General features: G+C 57.6%; 1 protein-coding gene across 15 annotated transcripts in view; it reads right to left on the bottom strand.

The window, feature by feature from the left end:
* The window catches only part of TNS1 (tensin 1), a 68,626-nt gene that overhangs the window by 5,936 nt on the left and 36,908 nt on the right, over positions 1–25,782 (bottom strand). For 8 of the 15 annotated variants that reach the window (XM_061456958.1, XM_061457042.1, XM_061457122.1 and 5 more), the window contains 13 exons: positions 19,457–21,154; positions 17,062–17,142; positions 13,046–13,224; positions 12,647–12,785; positions 10,232–10,324; positions 5,524–5,698; positions 3,997–4,859; positions 2,551–2,637; positions 1,761–1,892; positions 1,240–1,332; positions 611–688; positions 437–508; positions 188–356 (listed from right to left, as the gene is read on the bottom strand). In XM_061456958.1, the coding sequence (XP_061312942.1) occupies positions 188–356; positions 437–508; positions 611–688; positions 1,240–1,332; positions 1,761–1,892; positions 2,551–2,637; positions 3,997–4,859; positions 5,524–5,698; positions 10,232–10,324; positions 12,647–12,785; positions 13,046–13,224; positions 17,062–17,142; positions 19,457–21,154 (3,859 nt within the window). The remainder of the gene's footprint in view (positions 1–187; positions 357–436; positions 509–610; positions 689–1,239; positions 1,333–1,760; positions 1,893–2,550; positions 2,638–3,996; positions 4,860–5,523; positions 5,699–10,231; positions 10,325–12,646; positions 12,786–13,045; positions 13,225–17,061; positions 17,143–19,456; positions 21,155–25,782) is intronic. The other 7 variants (XM_061457322.1, XM_061457830.1, XM_061457203.1 and 4 more) reach the window with 6 other exon arrangements.

Below are 25,782 nucleotides of genomic sequence, written 5' to 3'. Positions count from 1 at the left end.
ACAGCCCAGCCCCATCAGAGGGACACTCCCATAGGTTTCCCTAGGATGTTTCAGGAGTCAAGGACAAAGCCCAGCCCTGCCCATGTCCAGGTTCATGCCACCCAAGGACATCCTTCATCAGCACACTCCCTGGATCACAGTCCCATTGGCTCTGGAGACCCAGGGCCGTGGCCATGGGGACTCTTACTTCCTCTGGTTGTCAGTTAAGGTGATGCCTTGTGCGGAGACTTTGAAGTGGACGATGGTAGCGGTGGGTGTGGGGTCAGCCACCAGCGTCTCAGCTACAGCCTTTGCAATAGCCTGGGGGCCTGTCAGTGACTCCATCTCCACTGAGTTGATGAAGAGGACATTGCAGGCTGGAAAGGGAGACAGCAGGCATGGGGTCAACCACTGCTCCAAGCTACATTGGCTCCCATGACATCCCCTCTCTACTCACCTGCGCCCTGTTTGAGGAGGTCTGTGGGTGAGTTGGTGGCTGATGTGGTGTCTTTCTTTTCCTCCATGGGATCTAGAAGACATGGGATAGTTACTGCTGCTCCCTGCTTGGAAACCTACCCCATCCTCATAGGCTGTGGGGGCAGACGTAATCCCTTCTGGCCTTGGCTCTTACCTCGGTCAGGAATGACCAGCTTGCAGGGCAAGGCCAAGGGCATGATGGAGTGCTGGTACACCAGAGCTGAGAGACAGCCTGGGGAGAGAGGGGAGATGATAAGCATGGGGCTGGGAACACGGGTTTCCCTGGTGTTAGGACATTGTTGCTCCAGATGGATGGGAGTAGACTTTTTTGCTGGATTTCTTCACTGTCGTCCTAACACCACACATGGCAATTCCTCTTACTGAAACCATCACGCCCACGGAGGGCTCAGGGAGGTAGCAGATATGCCAGGGCCATGTTAGGAACAGGAATGGGGCAGAGGTCCTAGGGCAGCGCCTTGGAGCACATTAGCCATGGGATAAATGAAACAAGATGAGGAGTCCCTGCCCTCCACCCTGTCCAGCAGTATCATTTTTCCCAACACATGCAGAAAGGTATGTATCCATGCATACAGGCACATTTGTGTGCACTCATTTGTATGCATGATCCCTGAGGCTCCAAATGCCCACAGGGCTTGGTTACACAGGGACAAGTAATGCAGTGGGGGCTCTCCCAGACACCTCACAGCTCTGCTTTGATAGTCCAGCAAAGGCAAGCCTCTCCCAACCCAACCCCGCATGTAGTAGCACACTAGGGGCACTCACCAAAATTGGGCTCGTTGGGGCATCCTTTTAGTTTCACACCCCGCGGGCTGGTCTCGATGAGGAAATGTCTCACCAGCTCATTGGTGATGTCTCCTGGGAAGAGACAGAATGCTCTCACACCACAGCCACTCTTTGTCAACTAATACTGTGTAGCCCCACACAGAAACCAGTGTTCCAGCTCAAGGGAGGGGTCCCTACCACTCAGCACACCCTCCTCAAATCCAGCCCTTTGCATAGCGTCAACCCCAAGCCAGGCTCCCTTATGGTGCTGGTGGGCTGGGGAGGATGAGCCCATTTCACTATAGCAAGCCCAAGATTCAGATGCCCCAAGCCCTCCACAGCTCAGGGTAGAAGGTGCCTGGTGCTTCCCTGTGCCCTGGGAGGGAAGGGCTTGGAGGAGGGATCCTGCGACATCAGCACATATTCAAGGGCACAGCTGGCTCAGCAGACACAGCTGCCCTCTCGCCCTGGCCAAACGATGGAAAGCATCTCAGCGTGGGATGGAGAAGGGAACACAATACCTTTCTTGTTCTGCTGCATGACCGTGGGAGGTGGAGAAGCTACTTTCATGGCAAGGCCGTAGGCTCCCCGGAAGGAGTGGCTGTCTCGGATGATGAAAGCCCCTGGCTCCCTGTCCTTCAGCAATGCAATGGCTGCAGGTGAGAACAGCAGACCTCAGAGCCAGCATAGTGAGAGCCAATATGACCTCCAAAACCAGTAGGCGTGGGTCAGGACAGGGCATCCTGGCCCCATGGCCTTGCAGTAAGACACTGCAATGTTATTGTCCCCTCTGCACATCTGTGGATGGGGGTCTCAAATGGGTTTGTGGCCAGGCAGGGGCTCAGGTACCCTCAGGTCCACTGCCTTTGTGTGCGCATCCATTCCCACCCAGCCCAGCTCTGAGCAACTGAGCACTAGAGAGCAGGCAGGGACCAGGGATCAAATGCTGGAACCACGTCCCTGAAGATACCTTACCTCCTCCTTGTTCTCCCCTCCTGTTTTAGCCATATCTCCAAGACCCCTCTGAGCTCACTCAGTTCAAGAGCTGAGTGCTCTGCACCCCAAACTGCATAGATCCACTGCATGCTGCAGGGACCAGTGTTCCTCCACCAAGGGGAAGGCTGGGGTGAAAGCCTGAAGCTGAGCTGGACTTCAACCCCCCTCTGCAGCAGTCTGAGCATCCACAGTACACCCTCATTCCTCATCCAACCCCTAAGGGAAATCTTTACTAATCTCTGTGATCCCAGATACACCCCAACTCCTGACCATGGCTCACTCAAACATATGCTTTGCCCTGTGCCATCTACCCACCCTGCTCCCTGGAGATCTCCGGTTTGTACCAGTACTTGGAAGTGTCCTGCACAAACTTGACATTGGCACGAGTCTCAGGGCTGATGTCTGTAAGGAAGGGAAGACGAGAAAAAAGTTAAAAGATGCTTATCTAAAACTCCACATGACTTTTTTAGCAGATCTAGCTAAAGCATTAATAGGTCTACCTCCTTTCAGCCCCAGAACATTGGTTTAACCTCAACCCAGTCCTCCACACCCAGAAAGGCTGACCATCACCTGGAACTTATGGAGACTGCTGCACATCTAAAGCTAAATCCAAGCACAAGAGCCCTTGAAGGGATGTGCATGTGATGAGTTTCTTTGCCACACAGACAGAAACAAAATAGGAATTCATCATTTTAAAGGGAGCTGGCCAGGTGAAATGAAAGCTGTTGGGGGAGACTATGTCCAACCAGAGGGTGGTGGGAAGATCTGACTTCAGAGGACCTTCACTGCTCTCTAATGTTCAAGATTCGGCTCATCCACCCTAAAAATAAATCCTTCCCTGACCTTTGCTCTGTGCAGAGGAACTGGACATGTTGACCTACCCTGGGGAAAGCAGCCCCAGCCCTACCCTGCTTCACTCAGTGCCCATCAACAGCTCAGCCCTGACGGGAGCCAGTCCTCTGGCCCTGAAGCTGTTGCTTTGCTGGGGCAACATTTCCAACCACCTGCTTGCCAAAAAGCCCAAGCAAAGAACTCAGAGGGCCAGACAGTATCTCTGCTGAAGACGTGTTATCAGCCCTCTGCAAGCTGGTCACCTTCAGAGGGAGGGGGGCTCACTCCCCTCCCCAGCCCACTCTCTAATGGTTACAGGTTTTAATTGCTCATGCTTCCCCATTGGGAAAGGTCCCCAGCCACGGGGAGTCATGGGGCTGGGGTGGGCGCCAGCGTGCTCACAAAGGGCTGCCTGCTCGGCAGTGAAAGCGGCCCGGCCACCGGAGCCACTGCTGCCCCACAGCTTTATTCCCCTGATTCTATCAGTCCGATCTTGGCGTCACCAAGGTGTCCTGTAACAGAGCCAGCAAAGGCGTTCTAGGCGCAGTGGCACCCAGGGCACAGCACACCATTTGAAATAAGGAGGCAGAGACACAGTGGGGTCTCAGCAGGGTAAAGCCTGGTGGGAACAGGTCCAAGAGGTCAACGCATCCCCACGGCAGAGAAAAGCTGCCTCTGGGTGCTTTGATCTCCCTGTACACAACTCTGGGCGCTGCTTATGGCAGCGATGTCAGGTCTGTGCTCTTCCTGTTTGGATTTGCCAGAAAGCACAGGAAATGGCCCAAGCCGGTGCCTCCGGTGTGCGGATGGGCAGGAGGGGTAAATCAGGAATCAGCTGCAACCACTTCCCCACTGGCTGGTGAGGAGGAGGAGGGAAGAGAGCCCTCGGCAGGGCAGGGGGATGCAGGAACCTCCAAAGGCATCCCTTACCTGGCATGGAGAGCTTGGAGAAGTCCGGCAGGGTGTGGAAGGTGACAGCACTCCCACTGCTGGGGCTGGACATGCCACTGGAGAGGGGTGAGGACGCCTTGCCGTTGACAGTGGCGTAGTTGGGGAGGCTGTTGGAGCGGTCCCCAGCCGACATCCGCCTCTTCTCCGGCAGCGCGGGCTGTGGTGTGGGGCTGCCCTGGTGGTACGCGGCCGAGTCCGGGGAGGAAGAGTGCGGTGTGCTCGTGCCAGGGTAGTACGCCGGTGAGACGGGGAAGGATGGCGTGGAGGGAGGCTGGTAGCCAGAGGAGCTGCTCTGCCGGGACAGTGTTGGGCGCCTCTCATCTGGGCTGGGGTAGCCATACAAGGGGCTGCCAGGGGGGACAGCTGCGGTTTGATGCCTGGCCAGGCTGGGGCTCCCCGGTGAGGCCACCAGGTTGCCATGGGCTGCCACAGCATGTCTGCCCAGCCCGGGGCTGCCAGGAGCACCGCTCATGCCAGGATTGACAGCTCTTCGCCCGAAGCCGGGACTGGGTGGCGTGTTGGTAGCCACTGTCCGGTGCAGGGAGCGAGGGCTCCCTGGCAGGACGTGAACTCCTACCACATTGACCTGTGGTTGCGGACGAGCTTGGGGGTCTGGCTGGAGGGCAGCTCGGCTATCGGGGTAGTCAGGGCTGGAGTACGACGAGCCCAGGCCCCCACCTTGGACCGTTGCAAGGGAAGACGGAGATGAGTTTTGGTAGCTGCTGTGAGCAGAAGGCATCTGCGAGCTGACAGGTGACCGGTAAACAGGCTCGATCGATGCATGAGGAGGTGTAACCGTGCCATGGGGGCTGCCATCTGAGGGGTAGCTGTGGAGGGAGGTCCTGGGGAGAGATGAGAAGGAGGATTCAGTTCCACTGGTCATTAATGCTGCTGGCTGGCACCCTCCTGTGAGTGGTGCACAAGGAAACTGAGGCACTTTGATAGTGAGCTGCTCAGCTGTTCAGAGGCAATGGTAGGATGCACCCTGTCAGCTGCACAGAAGCAGCTAGAAACAGCTTTAGTTCCACCATGCATCTCATTTCCCTCTCAAAACACAACTCTCCGGGAGACAGAGCCTTTTTCCAGCTCCTCTAAGAAAACACTCAAATAGTTTCTCCCTGCCAGCCTTGCCAGGCTAGGCTGATGCAGTACACCTCACGGGCAGGGTGGAGAAGGGACAGGGATGGTGGCTCCATCACACCAAAGGGGACTGATGCTCAGCCTAACTCAGTGCGAGGGTTAGCAAAGACCTCATCTCTTCTCCCACCCCAGGGGCCAGGTTCCCATCAAGATGCTGCTGAGATCTATTGACCAGCAAGTGATAACCAAGTGACCCAACTTTGTGTTGCCAGGGCACTGAATCAATGGCTGACCAGGACCCCTAAACCTTACATGCAGAGACAGGGGCTCTTGCAAAGGCAATTTCAGTGTGGGAGCAATCCTGTGCACCCGGCAGAGTTTGACCCCAGCCCCACAAGCCCCAAGGACCTGCTCCCAGTGCCTTACCCGTCCACACTGTGAATGGGGCTGCTGGTGGAGACAGGGCTGGGGGCAGTGAAGGAGTTGTTGAAGGTGCCGTTCCTGGTGGGCATCTCTGGGCCCACGGGCTGGGTGGTGGGCAGGCTCCCTCCCCTGCCTGTCGTGGCTGTGCGGGCCACAGACTCAACGTAGCTCCTGGGCTCTGTGGCAAAAGAGAAGAGCAAACAGATGAGCACACAGCTCTCTTTGGGAGAGGCCCATGCCCTTCCCGGTATCCCCATTTCAGCCAGTGAAGCTGCTTGAACTGAGCTGCTCCAGCTCCACATTTCCTCCATCCCTCTTCCCGCAGGGGCTATGCAGAAACACATGGTTCATCTGGGCCTTTAGGTTGCTCCAAGGGGTGCTTGAAGATCCCAGCCTGGGCACAGGGAGGGGGGTCATGCCCACCCCTTTTCCTGAGGGGACCAGAGCACATGAGACCACAGTTCCTTCCAGTGCCACAGCCCCTCCACGCTGCTCTTGAGTCAGTGCCCCTCCTTGCCTGGGATGCCACACAGCATACGTTGTGCTCCCTGCTCATCTTCAGCCCCCAAAAATAGAGCCAGTGACACTGCCCAGCCTGCGCTGAGTCACACGGGACTGATGATGATGACCTGTCATCCCTGCCCTGTGCAGCCCACCTCTGCTAGCCACCTCCAGCAGCAGACCAGAGAGCAGCTCCAGATATTTCCACTGCAGCATCCAACACAGTCACTCCCAGCCCAGCTTGAAACCGGAGCCCACAAGCATGACCAAGAACAGCAATTTTCCTTTGGAGCTGCCAAGCTGTCCCGTGCCAGGAGCAGTGGGCTATGCCGGCCGTCACCAGCCACAACAGCCGCCAGACCCAGCCTTCCCTCCTCCCTTTCCCTCTGCCTCCTGCTCCATCCAGGCTGGTCCCCATCCTTACAACAGCCCTGCAGCCCCACCAAAAGCTGTGCTGGAGGAAGGGACTGCAGCTTCAGCCCTGTCCCCTACAGCTGTGTAACACCTCAGCTGGTATGTGCCACCCACTGCCTCTGAGCTGGGGCACAATGTCCTAAGCAAGACCCACTGGCATCAAACACTATGGGCTGGGCATCCTTGCAGGTACCCTGGCTCCAGGCTGGCCATGCTTGAGGCAGTTCTGCTGTAGTAATTAGCATGACAAACATTACTGTTATTATCATTATCATTATTATTAATATTATTAGTCATAACAGCCAGGCTCTGGCTAAGTCTGCCAGCAAGCCAGCCTGCTCACAGTCAGCAATGCCAATGCACAGCTCCATGTTCAATGCCAGACTGGGGGGCTGCAAGGAAAAAGACAGTCACAGGTCTCCCTCCTTCCCCCGCAGCATCTCTGTGCCGTATCCACCTGCAGAAAGAGGAGGATGAGTCCATCCTTTGGGCTGATCTCCCTGCCCAGCCCTGCTCAACCACCCCAGAAAAGATTGGAGCCAAAAACCAGACCAAGGACCTCAACATGGGCTGGGTACCAGCATCAAAGGCAGCATGTGTAGCTCTGAGTGACAGGGATGAAGCACTGCCCAGGAGGATGCCCAGGGCAGCTGCGAGAAACTCATTGCTGCTTGGGTAATTAAACTAATTTCACAGCTACTCACTTTTCTCCCCTAGCTGCCCACCCCAGACTAAAATTAGCCAGAGAGCACGTATGAGTCAGCCTGCAAGAGGTTAAGACGAAAGGACTGCAAAAATACCAGCCCCTCCTGCAAAGGTGGGGGCTGAAGCAAGGCAGGAGATGAGGGCTGAGGGAGGGGGGACAGCATACGTGTGCCACAGTGAGGCATGTAACCATGAGCATGGGTTGAAGTCGATTGGTTCAATATGGAGAAAAAAAAACGAGGAAGTTTCAAGGCAGGATTTTTTTAGGCTGAAGAATGTGATCTTGCCTCCTGGTGGTTTCTTGGAAGAGCCTCCGGAGACGGGAAGACGGTGGGAAAATAGAGAGGCTGTGAGTCACCAGGGAGGTGGGTAGTGGTTTGAGAATGCTGAATCCAAGCTGGGCTGCCACTCGGGCCAGGAATCACCAGTGCTGCAACTGCGCAGGGCAGTTGTAAAGCCTCCTCGGAGGTGGCAGCCAGACCCCAAGCTTCTGCACTGCCAGAGCATCCTCCAGCCCCAAGCACAGCCCAGCAATGCAGGCTGGGATCTGCTGAGCAGGGCCTGGCAGGGCAGGGATCCTCTGGGCTCTGTGCCTGGGTGCAGAGGGTGCTAAGTCAAAGCTTTGTTAAGACAAAACGCAGGTCCCCCCTCAGGACTGCAGATTTAACGCCCCCAAAGCGATCATATTATTAGAGGATGAAGCAAAGCAAGAGGCTGGTAGTGGCCACTCAGCTTTGGCAGTGTGGGGTCACTGGACATTTTTGCTCTGGATCCACCACCATGCAAGCAGCTGAGTGCCACAGGAGCAGCAAAGCAATGCAGCCTGAGCTCCTAAGGGTTTGGTGAGTAGGAGAGGCGATATTTGGGTGTTTGGAGGCTTAAAGCTGGATAAAAATGGTAAATCTGGGGGGGACCTAGGAGGGAAATGCCTGGTTTTATCACAGCTTTTCATCCTTCAATGCACCCAAAAAGCCATCGCTGAAAAATCAGCTCTGGAAGCAGAACATTTTCTTCAAATAAACACTTCCTTAAATATTATACAACATAAAGGTTTGGGTTATGTGCACCGAGGAACTCCCAAGCAGAAATGCTGACAGCTCCCTGAGCCACGAGAAGCATCACAAACTTGCCAAAAAGAGACATCCCCTCCCCAAAGCCCATATTAAACATACAGTTCCCCATTCTGGCCTCAAGGGCCCGAAGTTTCATTAAAAAAGAAATCAAAACCCAACTGTTAGATTGCACGTGGCACTCCAGGGAATCACACCCGCTCCCAAAGCCTCTGTCCCCTCCAGGAGACCTAGAGCCACCCCAGAGCACATGTTGTCTCCTCCATCAGCACAGCCACTCCTGAGCTGACATCCCACATCAGCTTCATCCTTGGCATCCAGAGGGAGGCGCAGCCCCGGGACAGGCGAGGTGGGGGGGATCTGGACAGCTTCCCGGCTGAAGGAGTATATGCACCGACTGCCGGCGCTGTGTCGCTGCCCGGCTACTGAGCCGGCAGCACGCTGGTGGCCTCTGAGCCTGCTGACCTTTTGTGCTGCACTTGGGTTTATTTTCGCTCCGAACAGCAGCAGCAAAGCCAGAAGGGGAGAGCAGGAGCCCAAAACCGGGGTTGGTGCTCCCAGCCCCTGCCAGGCTCATCCGAGACTGGCCACAACATGCCAGCATCCCCAGCATGCCACCAAGGATGCCCTACACCGACAAAGAGCTCTCAGCCCACATGGATGATTGCCACCCAACATGACAGACCGCCAGGTCCAATTTGGACATCAGAGAATCCAACCACGACACAAGACATGATGTTCCCCTTTTCAAAAGGAAGCAGATGGACAAGACTCAAGCTCCCACATCCCCAAGGAACAGTGCAGGGAAGGCTGCTGGCACAGATAGCCAGAGCCTGCTCTGAGCAACAGTCCCAACAGTGAGGTAAGAGAAGAAAAGAGAAAGAAAAGCCTTTCTTACCTTCTCCAGAGTCACCGCCCACCTCCCCTTCTACCTCTGGGAGATGGAGGGGCAGGGGAGCAATGGGAGTGGGAAGAGGAGGATGAAGGAAGGTATGAGACAGAAAGAGAAATCAGAGTTAAACAGCTTTGCCTTGCTCAGGCAGGGGCACACAGAACACAAAGGAGAGTTCCACACCTCCCCAGTACTGCACCTCAAACTGGACCCCTGGTCTCAGACACCCCCAGGGTCCACCTGGGAATTCCAAAGACAATGTCCATAATCTAGAAGGCTGGTTTTGGGTGGGGAAGAGGAACAGCCAAGCAGGGCACCACCATGAAGGGCTGCTGCGACAAGTCCAGCAAGCACCAAGAAAGCATCGGCTTGACCTTGGGGGGAGACCAAAAAGGGTCTGGAATGGGTTGCCCATGGAGGTTGTGAATGCTCCATCCCTGGTGGTGTTCAAGGCCAGGCTGGACGAAGCCTTGGGTGGCATGGTTTAGTGGGAGGTGTCCCTGCCCATGGCAGGGGGGTGGAACTTGGTGATCTTAAGGTCCTTTCCAACCCTAACTATTCTATAATTCTTGCTGGGCGGGCTCAGCCAGGACTCATGCTCCCCAGGCTCAGCCAGGGTTTGGGGATGTTACACTCAGCCTTGAGATGGTGCAGGAAGGGGCCCCTGTGCTGGGGAGCAGTGAGGTCTGGCTTGACAGGCTGCTCTGGGATGTATCCACAGGACAGCAGGGCCTTTGCACCCAGGGACCCCTCTTCGGAATGGAGAGGGCTCTGGACACTGTTCCAGCTGACAGGCCTGGCTCCTGGAGAGCAAACCTTCTCCAGCTGTGCTGGGGAGGAGGAGGATGGAGGGGGTGAGGGAGGGAAGAATATGAGGCTGGGCAGGAGGCAAGACCTGAGGGTTATCCACCCTCCACCAATGAAGACCCTGCTGGGATGAGACCCCAGGGCAACACTGACATCCCCCCACCCTCACACCAGAGTCCCCAGAGGTGACAAAGACTCCAGGGCCCTCTGGCCCCAAAAGGGGGTGCAGAAGTGCCTTCTATAGCCAGGGGACCTTTCCATGGGTATCTTCACAGATACCCCACACCCCCAAACCACACGCAGCCCCCCTGCCCACACTCACCTCCCACCGGATGCAGCAGGATCTCAGCCGGGTTGTGGGGTTTCAGCCCCAGTGCTGAGAGCGGGGTCTTCGCCAGGCCGGGGGGAGAGCGCACTGTCAGCATGGGGAACACAAGAGCATTAGTAGGGGGAAGGGAGGTAAGGCTTCAGAAAGGCTGGAGCTGCCCAAGGGTTCAGACCCACCGACCAGCTGCAATGGGGGATTGCTGGGATTGCTGTCCTTGCATAAAGCAATGCCCCAGAGAAGGACATGGATCTCCCTCTCTACTTAGGAGAGGGCACAGGGCAGGAGGTGCCTGAGAACAAGCAGCCTGCCATTACCGCAGGGCTGGCAGGAGAGAAAGGGGGCAATTCCCACCAGGGCAGGCTCAGACCCCATCTCCCAGCACCGTCCCCCTAAGGAATGGTCCCACCATGTATAAAGGCACAAAGCCTCTTTCATTGCCCCGATGCAAGCAGCCATCCCCCTACCCCTTAAACCCACGCCCACTTATCCCCACATCTGGCTGAGCTGGGACCAGGCTGTCCCAGAGCAGCTCACTACCCCCATAAAAGGGACAGCAGGACTGCTGCTCCCCCCCACCCCCACATTCAGAACAGCTCAACGGGCGGGTGAGGATGTTCACACAGAGCATGTTCCCTGAGCGGTGGCAATGAACACATGAGGTCTATACCCCTGTGCCCATACATACATACCAGGAGGAGCTGCATATGTACATATGGCTATGGTATGGATGCACTGTCAGTGTGGGGCAGCAGGGATTCACAGGGCAGGGACAACCTCCCCCACCAAATGTGACTCTTCTCCCTTCCTTGTCCCATCTCCCCAGTGCTGCATGTCCCCACACCAGTGGAGACACCAGGTCTCATCTCCAGCTAGAGGGCACATCCCTCCTCCAGCATTTGAACATCGCTGACTGACAGCACAGGCACAGTGCCTGCAGCGAGGCCAGGAGGCAATGGGTGGTGGGAGCTCCAGAGGAAAGCCAGACCCGAGCCCGGGTCCCCTTAGCAGCCTGGGACCGGAGCAGCAGAGCAGCCAAGTCCCTGGGAAACCAGACAGCAGCACCTTCCCCAGTGGGTGTCCCACTTCCCCACATCTGGTCAGCCACAAGCCGCGATGTCAGCTCACACCTCGGTTGGCTGAAGAGTAGCAGGGTCCTCCCAAGGACAGGAATTGTCCTGGGACCATCATCTCCCCATGGATGGGAATCACTTCTGTATCCCACCAGTGGCACTTTGGCAAAGCCTGCAAGCTGCAGCTTCAAACTTCCCAGGCCTCCCCAGCTGGCGTTGGACAAGAAGCACTGCCTCTGGGCCACGTCCCCAGCCAGGCTGTTCCTCTCACTTCTGCTAGTGAATCATCCCCCAGAACAAGCCACTGTCCCACTGCCAAGGAGCTGCTGCCCCAGGGCCAAGCTCTCTGTCCCCTGGAACAACAGGGCCATTTCCGAGCTGCCAAGCGCCTCAGGGATGCTCCCACACTCCTGTCACTGCATCCCATGAGACCAGGCTCAAACGTCAGGGGGTTGCACAGAAGGAAGGAACAGCAGCAGCACAGGACAAAACAGCCTTGAGCTCCACAGGCTGAGCTATGGGAGGCACAATGGCCCCATCACGACCTTATGACCAGTACGTGGCATCAGAGGGGGCTGCACCCAGCCCCAGCCTTAGAGCATCCCTCAGCTTTTGGCCCACAGAAATGGGGGGCTGGGGGGACTGCTGCCTTTTTGATGAGTTTCCCAGTTGCCCGTCTGCTCTGTTGCACTGGTCTAGCCCAAGTTCTGCTGTGCTGACTTGAGGCTGCTCATCAGGGTTCATCACTTGAGCCGGTCACACAAACCCGGTCCACACAAACCCACCACAGCTGTGCAGTCAGGGTTAGTCAGAAAGCAAGTATGCCATGCCAGAGGCAGAGACAAGCTGCATGCAGAGGGCTGGCATCTCCCACACATTTACCCCTCCTGCCCTTGGAACAGCGAGGAAGAAGTAGCACGGCATGTGAGGGTCTGCTTGAGCTCCCTCCTGGTCTCCAGTCCTGCCTGCCTCCCTCCCAGTCGCCTGCTACTGGAGCCTCCCTGCCTCTCTCACCATGCCAGTAGGAAAGATGGGGAGGTTCAGGATCAGGATGGGGTGAAAGGATGCTCTCTCCTTATCCCACCTTGGGATCCCATCCAAGAAATGCCCCAGCGAGTGGAGGGTAGGAAAAAGCTGAAAGGAGGGTACCAAGCATGGGATGCTGATGGCAGCGGGATGCGGATGGCAGTGTGGAGTGGTGGGATGCAGAGGAGAGAAGAGGAGTGATTAACGTGGTGGTGGGTGTCTGGAGCCCGGAGCTGTCTGACCCTTGGTGAATTTCCGGCTTGCCAAGAGCCACCCACCGAGCCCCAATGCCTCCCGGAGCCGCAGAACTTACAGGGATCAGAGCAAGGGGTTTGTGGTGAGACAGGGAAGGCTGGGGTGGGGGGAGAAGTCTCACCGCCGCTGGAGGGTGGGCTGGTGGGGGAGGCACCCTCCATCTCTTCAAAGGCTTCTTTGTAGCTGTGGAGGTGAGGCTGGAGAGAGCAGGAGAGAAGGGTCAGTCCTGTAGCTATGGTGGGCACAAACCTCCAGGAAACTCCAGGGAGGGAGCAGAGGAGGCAAAGGGAAGGTTTCCACTTCCTCCCTGCTAGCCACCACCCCAAAAAGCAACACTGACCCCCAACCCTCCAGGATGCTGCAGATGCTAACCAAGCTTTCTACCTCCCTGGAGGCTTCTGCCCTCCTCATCAGCCACCCCACCACTGCAGCATGCCCCCCCCACACCCCAGCACACCTCTTTGGGCCTCCCTCCGGGGTTGGCCGCGATGGTGCTGACCACCTCAGGCGAGAGGACGGTGGGGCTGCGGGGTGAGCTGGGCTCTGGGGAACTCTTCTCATAGTGGCTGTTGCTGGGGGTCTGCTTGCGGGCAGGGACCACACTCTCCTCCGGGGGTTTCTCCTGGGACTGTACCCCTGCAGGGCAAGCACAGAGTGGGAGACTGGTGAGGAGCTGCTGGCTGAGATGGGGACCAGCAGGAGATGCTCCGGGGCTGCTCTGAGAGGTTTCCCCTGGGCTGTGTGCCCTTACCCAGCAGAGATGGCAGCTTCAGCACTCACCTGCATCTAACCCCTGGACCAGCACAGCCAGTTGTGAGCTGAGGCAGATATACCCTACAGTGGTGGCTCAGCACCAAACAATAAGGCAAGGCAGGGTTATGGCTTGTGGCTGAATCACTACACTAGCCCTCCCAAGCATCATAAAACTTGGGCTCAGAGACAACCCCCAGCAGTGGGTGTAAAGGGCATGAGCATCCTGTGAGCAGCCCAGGCACACAGAGCTGGGGAGGACCAGGACCCCTCAATAGCATCACAGTGGCAGAGGAACAAATCCTCCAGCACCAGGGCAGCCACGTTCAGCTGCTCTACACCCACATATAGCTTCCACCACAGCAGAGAAAACACCTGATTTTGTGAGTCCTCAAGGCAGAGGGAGCACTGGGTCAGCACAAAAGACCCCAACATAGGGATGGTGCAGGGAAACCCAACAAATCACTGCTGATCTACTACCAGCACAAAGTCTTCTTAAAAAGGGAGACTAAAATCTCCTCTCCATCTCCCCCTAGATCTCCTTCCCAGACCCCAGTGCCAAGAGCCACCAGTGCCCATAGCCTGGCAGGGGGGGAAAGAAAGGAATTAATAAGTCACTGCAGGAAAATGGATTTCTTCAGGCTGTCAGGGTCTAATACATCCAACTGGTGATCCCCATGGGCTGGGACAAAGCCCAGGAATGGGGACAAAAGTGGCACAGGGCAGGGGGGCATGGGGAGTTGGGATAAGGGGTGCAACCCCAACTTTCCCAGCACCCAGCAGGCAGTGAAACACACTCTCCACCCCATCTTGCCTAATGAAGAGGTTAATTAGGGCTCACAGACGGTGGTGCTGGCTTCGATGCAGGGGAACTGTGCAGAACATCACAGGCACAGCAGGAGCCCACTTCTCCCTGGGACCCGCCTAGCAGCGGGGTGACCCCTGGTGTCAGCCCCATCAGCAGAAAGACAGCACTGTTCGCCCCACCTTTCCCACGGAGCCAGGGAGCGCTCACACTCCCCTTGGCCAGCACATTGGGGAAAAAAAAAAAAAAAAAGAGAAAAAGGGATTAAAAAAAAAAAAAGAGAGGCCAGCATCACGCTCCAGGAAATGCACTTTTCAAACACCAACTCCTTTCCCACGGGCTGGTGGAGGAAAACCAGCCATCAGCTGCTTCCCCTTGCTCCCTGGTGGGACCCACGCCTCACGCCCACTGACCTCCCCTCTTCATCGCCCTGCTCCGGCACCCTGCACTGGGGCTCTGCCGGCCCCAGGGAAAAGGCTCAGAGCGGGTGAAGGGCTGGGAGCAGGACAGGGAAGGAGGTGTCCTGGGTGCATTTCTAAATAGTCAGCCCAGTGAACGGCGGCAACAATAAACCCGTGGCTCTGGGGGGAGAGGCGGCCAGACTGCGAGGCAGGGGACCTGAGCCAACGGGGCCGGCTCCAGCCGCGGAGGCGGCCTGGAAAATTCCACTAAGAGCAGCTTTGAAACACAACTCCCGATCCCTTCTGCAGGTGTTGGCCGGCGCAGGGGATGGACAATAAAGAAGCCCGTGGAGGGGACAGGGGGATGGAGAGGGTCCCTGGGAAGCCACCCTGCAGGCATGGCCAGCATCGCACAGGGCCACCCTATATCTTTTGCCCTGATCATTCCCTAAGGCAATGAAGCCCAGAGTTGCGAGCACAGGGAAGAATAAAATGTTTGGGAAAATAAACACTTATTTTCTTTTTGTCCTACCACACTGTGCACTATGGGGTATCCTGCACGCTGCAGGAGCATCTGCAGGAGCATCACCAGAAGCATCCCTTGGCCCATCCCAAAGTGAGCTGCAGGGACCAAGCACTGCAGAGAGGCAGGGTCTGACTCCTCAACCCATGCATGCCTGCCTTGTTTTGCATTTTCCATTTGGGAAGCACAAACAGCAGCTTGTCAGAGCCCAGCTTTCAGTGCACATCACACATCTGCAGTGTGAGATCCCCTGCTCCATCCCTGGGGCTGCACATCACCCAGCTGCAGTGGCCTGCATGTGGCCCACTGGGACACCCAGGAGCTCACCAGGTTTTGGCTGCTCCACTCCCCAGATATGGAAAGCAACCAGGGCTGAAGGGAGGGGAGGGAGGAGAGGGGGAAAAAAGGGACTCATTGTTCAGAAGCAGAGAGTGGGAAATTTCATGGGCCGCCCAGAGCAAAGCCTGGAGGAAACCCAGGCTCTAAGCACAGTTCCCCCAGCCCCCCGGGTAATTTATGGGCTGGAAACTACGCTTGGAAAACAAACTCTCCTTTCTCCCGCTCAGTGTGCCCCCTCAGCAGAGGTACAGCCTCTCTTAGCCATGGTACCACCACCACCCAAGGATGCCCTCCCTGGCTGTGGAGGAAGGGTTGTTTGCCATCACAAAGGGGGAATAGCAGCCTTCACCCCCTCCTTACCCTCACCCCTCTGGCACTTCCACTCCTTCTGCTGCCCATTTAGCTCTGTAACCTGGCAGCAACCCTCACCCAGCAAGGCCCTGCCCTTGGACTCAGCACAGCTCTAGGGCTGGGGAAGGGCAGGAGCACAACAGCAGGGGAGGAGGAAACAGGAGGGTAGTTTTGTGGCTGGGGAGCCAGATTTCTAAGCAAAATCAGGAGGCAGCTGCTTTTTGGATATGAGATGCTGGAGCTACTGCCATGCAAGAGCTAGGTGATACTCCCACAGTGCAGAAGAGAGGGCAAACCAGCATCCCATGGCCCCTGGGATGTGGCACCCAGCACTTTTCCCTGGGACATGTGATGCCCAGGGAAAAGAGAGGTAACAATTTGCTCCCTGCCTGCACGAGGAACAGCAGCAGACATTGCCCTGTACCTCTCTCCATTGCCTTGTACCACTCCACACGAGAGCCCAACTCAACCAGTCCCACTGGGCACAGACACTTCTACTGCCCTACACTTCCCAAACTGACCACCAGAAACAGGCATGACAAAATACCTTACCCTGTCCTGAGGGCTGGGAGGGCTCAAACCTCTTTGGTCCTCCTGGGGAGAAACCAAGCTGCTAGTGGGAAGAGAAAGGTCACCCAGAAAGCTGGTGACTCCCCAGCCCACTCTTTGCCAACAGCCCCTCTCTATCCCCCCTCCTTCTGCTCACCTTGGGACAAGTGGGTGCAAACCAAGCACCCAGCAGGGACCCAGCACCCACCACTCAGGGCAGACTCATCTCCAAGGAGCAAAAGCCCTGGGGCCTGTGGAGCTGTACCCCAGCCCTTGCCTCACTGAGGGGTGAGCTACAGCCAGGGCAAAGCTTGGCAGGGATGGAGCAAGGGTCTGCATCTGGCCCAGGAGTAGAACCACACCAGAGAGCAATGCCAGGTTTGGACGAGATGCAAAACCAAGCGTGCTGGGCAGAGGAGGCTGTACCCAGGGCCAGGGGCTTCCCCATCACTGGGAAGGCTGAGGGGAAGCCTGAGCATCACTCTGCTGAGAAAGGGAATCAGTCCTGGAGATTGATATAATCCTAACCCTAACTAACCCTAACCCTAGTTAGATCTGGGGAATGGTCTCCCAAACCTCCCTCCATCACACATCCATGCAACACACGGAGCACTCAGCATGCAGGGGTGCGGAGGAAGGAGAAAGGAGAAAGAAGGGAAAAGGAAGGATGAGAAGGAAGAATGGAGGACAGGGAAAAAGAAGGGTGGATAGGGAAGGTTCAAGGACAAAGAAGGAGGGAAGTGGAATGAACAAACCAGAGAAGGACCGTTGCTTGTTCAGAGGAGGACGGGGGACTTTGGTGCTCTTGTTGAGGTTCCTGAGCCTGGCGTTGTACTCTGCCAGTGTACCAGGACAGGGAGTGCAAGGAGGTGGGAGGTCACAGGGGGCAGACACAGTCACCCATGGGGAGAAGGAGGGGGTATACAGGACAAATGTCACGAGATACAACAGGGACACAGAGAGAGAGAAAACAAGAGAAAATATTAGTTGGGCTCCAACACATGAGCGTGGGGCTGCCTGGTGTCCAAGGGAGCTCAGACCCTGCTTGGAGCTGCTTTCCCATCACCTAAATCACATGGCTCCAGGCACCACCACTCAAACCCACATGGGAAATCAATGGTGGCTCCCAACCACACACAGCCTTGTGTTGTGCAATGCCACAAATGCCATCACCATCTCCTTGGGGATGGCACCATATCCAAGCCCCTCCATCATGGGACAAGAAGGGATGACCCCAAATGCCCCTCTTGGAGATGAGGGGACCTGAAGGACAGCAGGGCCAGCTCGTCTCTGTGGGAAGGCATCAGGGACACGAGCACTGAGCTGTCCCATCTCTTCCTCTCCATCACCAGAGGAGATGGGAATGGGAGCGCTGCCCCACCAGGCACAGAGGAGGTGCGAGGTGCTCCTCGCTGCTGCACCAGGACACACAGGCAATTTATAGCAGCAGAGAATGTAAACAAACCCATCCATGCCCCACCATCCCATGGTCCGTCCTCTCCCGACCTGGCCTCAGGACACGTTGTTCCTGCTGGAGGTCAGCCTGCCCTTGCTGTCCCAGCTCCAGAGCGGACAGGTGGCTGCAGGCTGGGGACAGTCCCCAGGATGCCTCTCCTCCCAGGGAACACAGCGACTGCAGGGGTTGAGTGACCCCAGCCCAGCCCTGAGGACCTGACCCCAGAGCTGGGAGGGGACTTTTTGACAGACATCATCCAACCCCCATTTCCCACCCATTTCAGATGTGTTCCTCCTCTCCTGAGGATCCTCTTCTTTTCCACCCATTTTTTCCCCTCCATATTTGGGGGAGGAATCTGCTCCTTGTAATATTCAGTCCAGACATAGAGCGTGATTTTGGCATCTGTGTGTCCTCGGGTTTATTTAAACCCTCCACACAGGCCCTGGGACCCTCTGTGGATATGGCCTGAATTGCTGAGGTCAGGTTCAGATAGATGCAAACTTCCCCCAGCACCTCTGCAACTCTTCCCTGCTCCCCTCCCCATGGCTGGCACTCCTCCTGCCCCCTGCCTCAGTGCCGCAGTGACTCAGCCCCACGCCTGGGAGGTTGGCGCTGTTGGATTTTTTCCAGCCAAGGCTCTTCCCCCTCCTTCTAATGCCAGACGAGTTTCTGGACTGAGCACAGAGCTGAAAGGGTCTGAGCTGCCAAGCCCCAGCATCACGAGCTGGCCCCTAGCCCCAGACCTTCCCAAATGTCACTCCAGAATTCAACAACTGCAGTCGAAACAGCAGGGAAAAAGGGCACGGAGCTGCCACAAGGTCCTCTGCGTCCCAAAGCCCCTGAGCCAGAGCTGAAGGAGGAAATCGAAGGACGTGGTTTCCCCTCCGCAGCACGGAGCAAATGCCTTCATCCAGCCACCGCGCTGACGCTGCACTCAGCCAAGCACTGCACCAAACCCTGCTGGCAGGATTCGGAAATGCCTTCCCAGCCCCAAGGCCAAGCCCAGCTTCAAACCATCCAGGACCAAGCTGGCTGGGCCGCTGGGGCATAAACGCTGCTGCCAGCCCACAGGCTGGCCCTCACTCCAGCAGCACCCTGGCTGCTCAGGGTGGAGGGCCATGCACCCAACCCAGCAATCCACAGGGAAAGCCGGGGCTGAAATTGGGTAGGAACCCAGCTATGTTAAACACAAGGCAAGTGCTCTGCTGGGAACCTCACACCAGAGCACGCTGCAGGCAGGGTGTCCATCCTGTCCAAAGCAGGGTCCAGGCAGGGCACCCTCATCCAGAACTGAAAACATCTCCCCAAACTTGGCCATATTCTCCCTAAAAGAAAAAATTCCCCCCAAGACCCAGCAAGTGGCCAAGAAGCAGGGGACAGACCAGCCTGCACCCCAAGGGTGAGGATGGGGAGCCCGACCACCATGGCCACCCCCTCTTCCCACCCCGGAGGGTGATGCTTCTGCAGATGGGGAGTTGCAAGTGGGGGGGTCTTGGCAAAGGAGAGCAGCATAGGCTGGCCCCCTGCCCAGTGTGCCTCTGCAATGGATCACTCAGTCCCAAGCCCAGATCCGGAATGAATGAGGAGTCGCCACATCTCCCATCCCAGCTCCACCGTGCATGCCACCCCCATGGGTTCCAGCTTCTCAGGACACGCGGTCACCCCTGTCCCCCCAAGGAATCAAAGCATCCTACCTGCCACCCTGTGGGCCACCAGGCCCTCCAGATTCAAGGGTTCTTCTCCCAACCTCGACAGGTCTTCATAGCTCTCTGGTCCCTTGAGGGGCATCTGGGTTTGTGCTGGGACGGTGGGGGAAGGCGGGGAGGAGACGAGGAGCTGCTGAGACCCCACGGGGCTGTAGGAAGTGCTGAGCGGGAGGATGCCCATGGGTGGTCCAGCTGGAGCATGACTGTAGCTCCTCAGCTCCGGCACCGGTGCCGGCTGGTAGTTGTACGGCGAATAGGTCTCCCGGTACTCATGCACCCCATAGTCCAATTCCCCTGGAGAATAGGCTTTAACCCCAGGCTCGGACACCACAGGGCTCACAGAGGTGCCGAAGGACCTCAGCTGGGCCACCTGTGGGGCTGGCCGGGCATAGAGACCGGCACCGGGCTGTGCCAGAGGGGAGGAGCACAGGGGTCCCGCCGGTTTGTCCTGGTGGGAGGCAGCAGGCACACTCTGAGACTTGTGGATGGCAGGCGCGAGGTCCAGCATGAGGACATCAAGGGCTTCGATGGACTGCTCAATCTCCCGGCGGGAGGGCGCCCGGGGGAACTCAGGCATGCTGTGGCTGTGTGGGGGCACCAGCTGCAGTGGGCTGGGCTGGGGGCTGCAGCTGGACATGCTGGGGCTGTGGCTCTCCACGCCACCCTCCTGCAGCCGGGAAGGTGGCCGGCTCCCTCCTTGCTGCTGCCAGGAATTCAAGCCCCTCTGCACGGCTTCCCGGCTGCTGGTGCTACGAGCTGGGGCCTGGGGCAGCGCTGGGGTCGTGTTGTACTTGACCGCGTCCACCGCCGGGAAGGACCGGGAGCGATAGGTGCCGGGGGGATCGTAGCTGTACAGGTAGTGCTGGGATCCAGGCAGTGCATGGGGTTGGTGCCAGCCTGGGGCATGGGAGCCCTGTGGGCGCTGTGGGTAGCCAGCCAGGTGCTCCTGAGCAGATGCTGAGGACCGCAAGGGGGGCAGTGGGTCACGGACGTGGTGGCCCATGAGGGCATTCTGGTTGTTGTAGGAGTAACCACCATTGGAGAGCGGCTCGCCATCGTACAGCCCATCCTTCAGCAGCTTCTCAGCCCCATTGCAGCTTGTGGGGCCATTGGGTAGGGAGGAGAGGCTGCCCACCCGGGGTGCCTCTTGGTAGCCAGCCTCACTGGCGGTGGTGGTGCCATCCAAGGAGGAAAGAGTGCCCAGGCTGCCCACACTGTGCCCATCCTGGTTGGGTAGCTCATCATCCAAGATATCTGTTTCCCGCTCAGCCACCAGCACCGCAGCATTCCCGTTGACATGCACCTGAGCCGGCACCACATGGCGGCCTGGCATGGTGGGCAGGCGCACCGGTACGGGGCCAGGCACGTGGTTGTGCATGGGAGGAGCGCTCTCCAAGCCGAAGCCGACAAGGAGACGATCCAGCTCCCGCTTCTCCTCGGGGCTCAGCACCGCCTGGCCACCGGGCACCGCAGGCACCCCCGGCTCATCGGTCCGGTCGGTCTTGTTGGAGGCGGTGGAGTTGCCTGAATCGCTGCTCACCGAGAGGGTGTGCTCGACGTGGTTGGGCGCTGCCGAGAGTAGGAGGCGGGCGGCGTTGACGGCACCAGTGCTGCCGTGCAGGGAATCTTTCTTCTTCACTTTAGCGTAGAGGCTCCCGTCCAGGGGCCCTTGTGTGTGCCCAACCTCTGCAAGGGGAGAAATGAACACGAGACCCCAGATCAATTCCTGGCTCTCTGCACGGAGCTAATGGGTCCCATTAGCCGGTCGTTTCGATCTCTTCCGTGCCGCCGAACGCTTAACGACGAGCATCACTGTCTCCTCGGCACCCTCCGCAATCCCACAGGCGCCATCATGCAGAGACACCGGAGCCAGACCCCCCCTATCTCCGTGCCCCCACTCCACATGCTGTCCTGCCCTGCCCTGCAAGCACCGCCTGCCCTGCTGGGATTCACCAAATATGCCCCCCTGGTTCCAGGCATTCCTCGCAAATCCTCTCCATGGCTGGAGAGGGCCAGGGCTGCCCACACAGTCTGCCATCACTGTTCCACAGGGCTCAGCTGGCTCCAAAGGGCCACACGGCACTGGGGAGGTGAACAGGGAGGGTGTGTGAGATGCATCTCGGGCCATAGGAGGACGGGTGGAGGAGGTCAGGATCTGGCCTCACAGCTCCGTGTGTCTCCAGCTGGATGATGTACTCAGCCCACGGGTGAAGGACACACGAACCGCAGACCCATGTTCCCCCTCCCTGCCCGCTCTCCTCCCAGATGATGCACAGATCCAGCCAGCTGCCCATCCTTGACATTTTCTTCCTTGGCTATAGACAGGCTCCCACCCTTTCTGTCTTTCCCTTTCCCTCTCTCAGGATGGGTGGATCTGCCCCAGACCTTCCCTCAAGCTGGAGGCTGCCCCAAAGCTCCTACACAGGCAGTGCCTTTGCCCAACCCTGAACAGGAAGCATCTGTTCTCTGGGGAGGCACTGAGCACCTCAGCACTGTGATTTAAGACCAGTGCAAGCAGCCGGCTTCACTCTGCAGCCCCAAATGGCTGGGGGGCAGCCAGGGCACAGGAGCATCACCAGCAGCAATGCTGCACCCCAAGTGTGTGATCCCCAACTCCCACCACCCACAGCAGCCCCCAACATCACAACCAGCTGTGCCCTTTAAACCTTTCCGGATGGGGCAGCCAGATTCTGGGGGCACAGAGGGACCCCAGCCACTCAGATAGCAATGGGGGCAGCCCCAAGCTGCGTCCCCCCCAGTCAGAGCGTGCACGGCACCAGCCAGGCTGCAGACTCCTGTTTTTCCAGCTCCCTGCCGAGGTTTCCTGGAAGGTCCCACGAGCAGTGTTAAACACTTTCTTTTGGAGGAAAAAATGACTCTTCCCTGGCGGGGGGCCAGGCAGCTAACTCAGGAACAGAAGATGGCCCTAGCACGATAGTGTGAAATCAGAGCACTCCTATCTGCGAGCAAAACACTTCCGAAAGCCAGCCCGGAGCTGGGATGGCTTAACCAGTCCCACACCACTGCACCCGCACCCCAGCAGCTCCTGCACCACCAACTGGAAAGCAGAGCGGGGCAAAAACACCCAGCGTGAGTCCTCCCAAGTCAGGGCCCCTCCTCGCTGCTGATTTCCACTTCCAAACCCCTGCCAACAGCATCCCAAGGAGGCAGCCAAGCCCCAGAGCTGCCCCTCTTGGCTTGAAGATGCCCCAGGACCATGCTGCAAGGTCCTTTCTGGGCACTTGGTGTGGGAAAAGATGAGGTTTCCACAGGTGAGGCTCCACAGTTTCTCCCAGATACTCAGAGCTCCTTCATGCAGTCAGTCTAGCCAGGAACCAGCAGCATTTGACTCTGCAACATCTATCATACTGGGGAAAAAGGGAAGAGAGGGAGAAAATCCCTTCCCATGGAGAGAGAAAGGAAAAAGCAGCATGTTCAGAGGCAGCGACAATGCTGGAGAGGCTGAGACATCACAGGGAGCCAGGGAAAAGGCCTAGCCTTCCTGTGTGATGGCAGCAATGGGTGCTGGCCAGTCCAAGGAAACAGGGCAGGAGCCAGGCTGGGGGCTGGGATAAATAGGGCAGGGGAATAGAAAGGAAAAGGGAATAAATACATATAAATGAAAGCACATGGCACCAAGGGAGAAAATAGATGGGAAAGGCTTCAATTAAGACTGTGGGCTGGGCACCACCCATGACTGGGAGAAATGTCTCAAAGTGGGGTCAGGATGGGGCGCACAGCAGTTCACAGCAGCACCAAAAAGCAATGAGCGCCCTGTCCCACCTTCCCTGGACCTTCCAGCACCACAGGGACATGGGGGTCTGGTGGCACCAAGAGCGGTGCTAGAGTAGCAAGAAGATGAAGGGGCCATCACACCCCTACCATCAGCCAAGCCTTTGTCCCACAGCTGCTCTGCTCCACACCTGATTGCCCACTCTGCCCTCAGCCCCACGCACACCATGGTCTCTATTCCCTGCCATTCCCCACCACTCCCAAGTCCCCTCCACCAACCCTGGGCCACGCTATCACTCGTATGACCATCTATTGCTTGCCACCTGAGAAGCTCAATAAAATTCCCCAAAAATGACCAAGGGAAAGGGGAACAGGCTGCCTTAGCCAAAGCAGCCATCCCCAAAGCAGCAGCTCCCAGATCCCTGTTTGTTTGCAGCCCCCAGCAAGGTCAGATTCCATCCCTGAAGGTCAGAGCGGCTCCAGCCTGGGAGTCTGTGCCATCCCAGCATGGGCTGTGTTTGCCCAGGCAGGTCTCAGCCCTGGACACACATCTCTGCTCCGGCTGTATGGATATGGCTGGGGGAAGTGCTGAGCCCAGTCTGGTCCTACCCCTGCTGCCAGGCTTGCTGCCCTGTCAGGCCAATGCTCTGCCCCCCCCCTCCCCAGCACCCTGCAACCACGATCAGGAGAAAAACTGGTCCAGGGCACACATGACAACAGAAAGGGAGAGTTCAGCTCGCATCCCGAAAATCCCAGCCACCTGCCGCATGCCTAGTGGGGTGCACCATACAGCATCATGCATCAGTACAAATGCTCTGCACAGTGCAGAGATAAGGCTGAGGCACTATTGCATCTCCCCTGGTCCCCAACAGCATCCCACCTGCTGCCTCCACTGCCCATCACACAGAGCCTGGCCTCGGGGCATCCCTGGAGCATCAGCTGGCAGGGAAGATCCTGGGGTCCCAGGATCCTTTGTAGAATGAAGGACGCAAGCAGAGTACTATGGGGAAGAGCTGAACCCCCTCAGCTCTGGTTTTATCCTGTGCCCAGTTACGATGGCAAGAAGTAACCCCAGCCTCTGAGCTGTGTGTCATCAGGACCATGAATCACCCACCCATCCCCAGACCCTTCTCCCATCCCATCCAGCTCAAAGAAAAGCAAAGTCAGGACTTACCAAAGGGGATGGGGAAGAAAAGATCCCAGGCGAAGAGAAGGAGCAGGCAGCAAAATCGCTTTCCTTTGCTCCCTCCAGCACCAGAGCCTTCCAGGGGCACCTGGCACAGTGGCAGCTCCAATGGTGTCTGCAGCCGGCCCCGTGTGTCCGTCCAGGACAGGAGCCGACACCCCAGAGCTGGCTTTGGCTGTCGTTTGTCCCTTTGGCTTTGCTTTCCCTCTCACAGAGGGAGCTACTCCCTTCCCAGCGCCGTGCCCCGCGGGGCCAGCAAGAGGGGCACCCTGACGGCAGCAGAGTGCCCAAGGGGCTCAGATACGGGGTACCCCGAGGACACGGGGCACCCCCAGGACACGGGGTGCCAGAGGGGAGGATGGAGGAGAGGAAGGCGGCAGAGGCAGGAGATGGGCTGGAGGCGAGGAGGTGCAGTTGTGCTCCCCTCTGCCCAGACCACACAGGGACGAGCGGGAGGGGAAGGGGAGAGGCGCTGGGGAAGGCGATGGGGCCGCCCAAGCCTTAGCCCCAGCCCGGGTTAACCCCAGCGAGGTGCGGGGAGGGCGAGAGCCATGGAGGGAGGACAGCCAGACAGACAGCTCCTGGTTATGAATATTAACTACTTCCTCCACAGGCAGGGCTGTGCCACGTTAACTGTTTCCTAGGCAGAACGGAGAGACAGCTGGACAGCCTAACCACCCCGCACTGGGTGTGGGACATCACCCCGATGGACAGCCCCCCCCCCCCCCCCCCCCCCAGTTTGAGACCCCAGCCCTGGCTGGCTCTTGTGTGCACACATCACACTTGTCCCCAGAATGCAGCGATACATTCACATAGTAGGGATGTCCTTTCAGGCCACAAGTGATGCTGTAACCCAGCCAGGTCTGCAGATCCAGATGTGTTGCTGGAGTCTTAAGTTTCTCTATCTTAAATAAATTCCACAGGAATGGAAACCTTCTGTGTCCGAGCCACTGACCCCACCAGTGCCAGACCCAACCCACCTTCATAACTCCCTTTCCCTGCCCCACCAGTGGCACAGCACAAGGTGGACATGCCATCACTGGTTTTAGGATGGCATGTGCCACCTTGTCCCACGGCAGGAAGCACAGCACAGATCCCATCCACCCAGGAGCCACCTGCAACCACACTGCTCCATCCCAGGCAAAATCCATGCTGGAATGGTGCTGACCATTTGCTGGTCCAGGTGACAGTCAGCCTACCCCGTGTTCGGGCCCCTGTTTGAATCCATACTCACGCTTTCACTCCTCAATTGATCCAACACACTCAGCAAAACACGAGGCTCCCTCCACTCTAATCCCCCAAATCATGTTTCCCACACCCCCATGGATGACAGCAGTGGATGAGAGCACTGTTTCCACCCGGCCCCTGAGTCACAGCCCCATTTGTTCCCAGAGAG

Source organism: Pezoporus flaviventris, unplaced genomic scaffold (assembly GCF_033815535.1).
Source record: "Pezoporus flaviventris isolate CSIRO_AGI_PZ_B2104156 unplaced genomic scaffold, CSIRO_AGI_Pfla_v1 ptg000001l, whole genome shotgun sequence".
Taxonomy (NCBI): Eukaryota; Metazoa; Chordata; class Aves; order Psittaciformes; family Psittacidae; genus Pezoporus; species Pezoporus flaviventris.
Note: the sequence above shows the minus strand (reverse complement) of the source record. Positions and strands in the feature narration are given on the sequence as shown.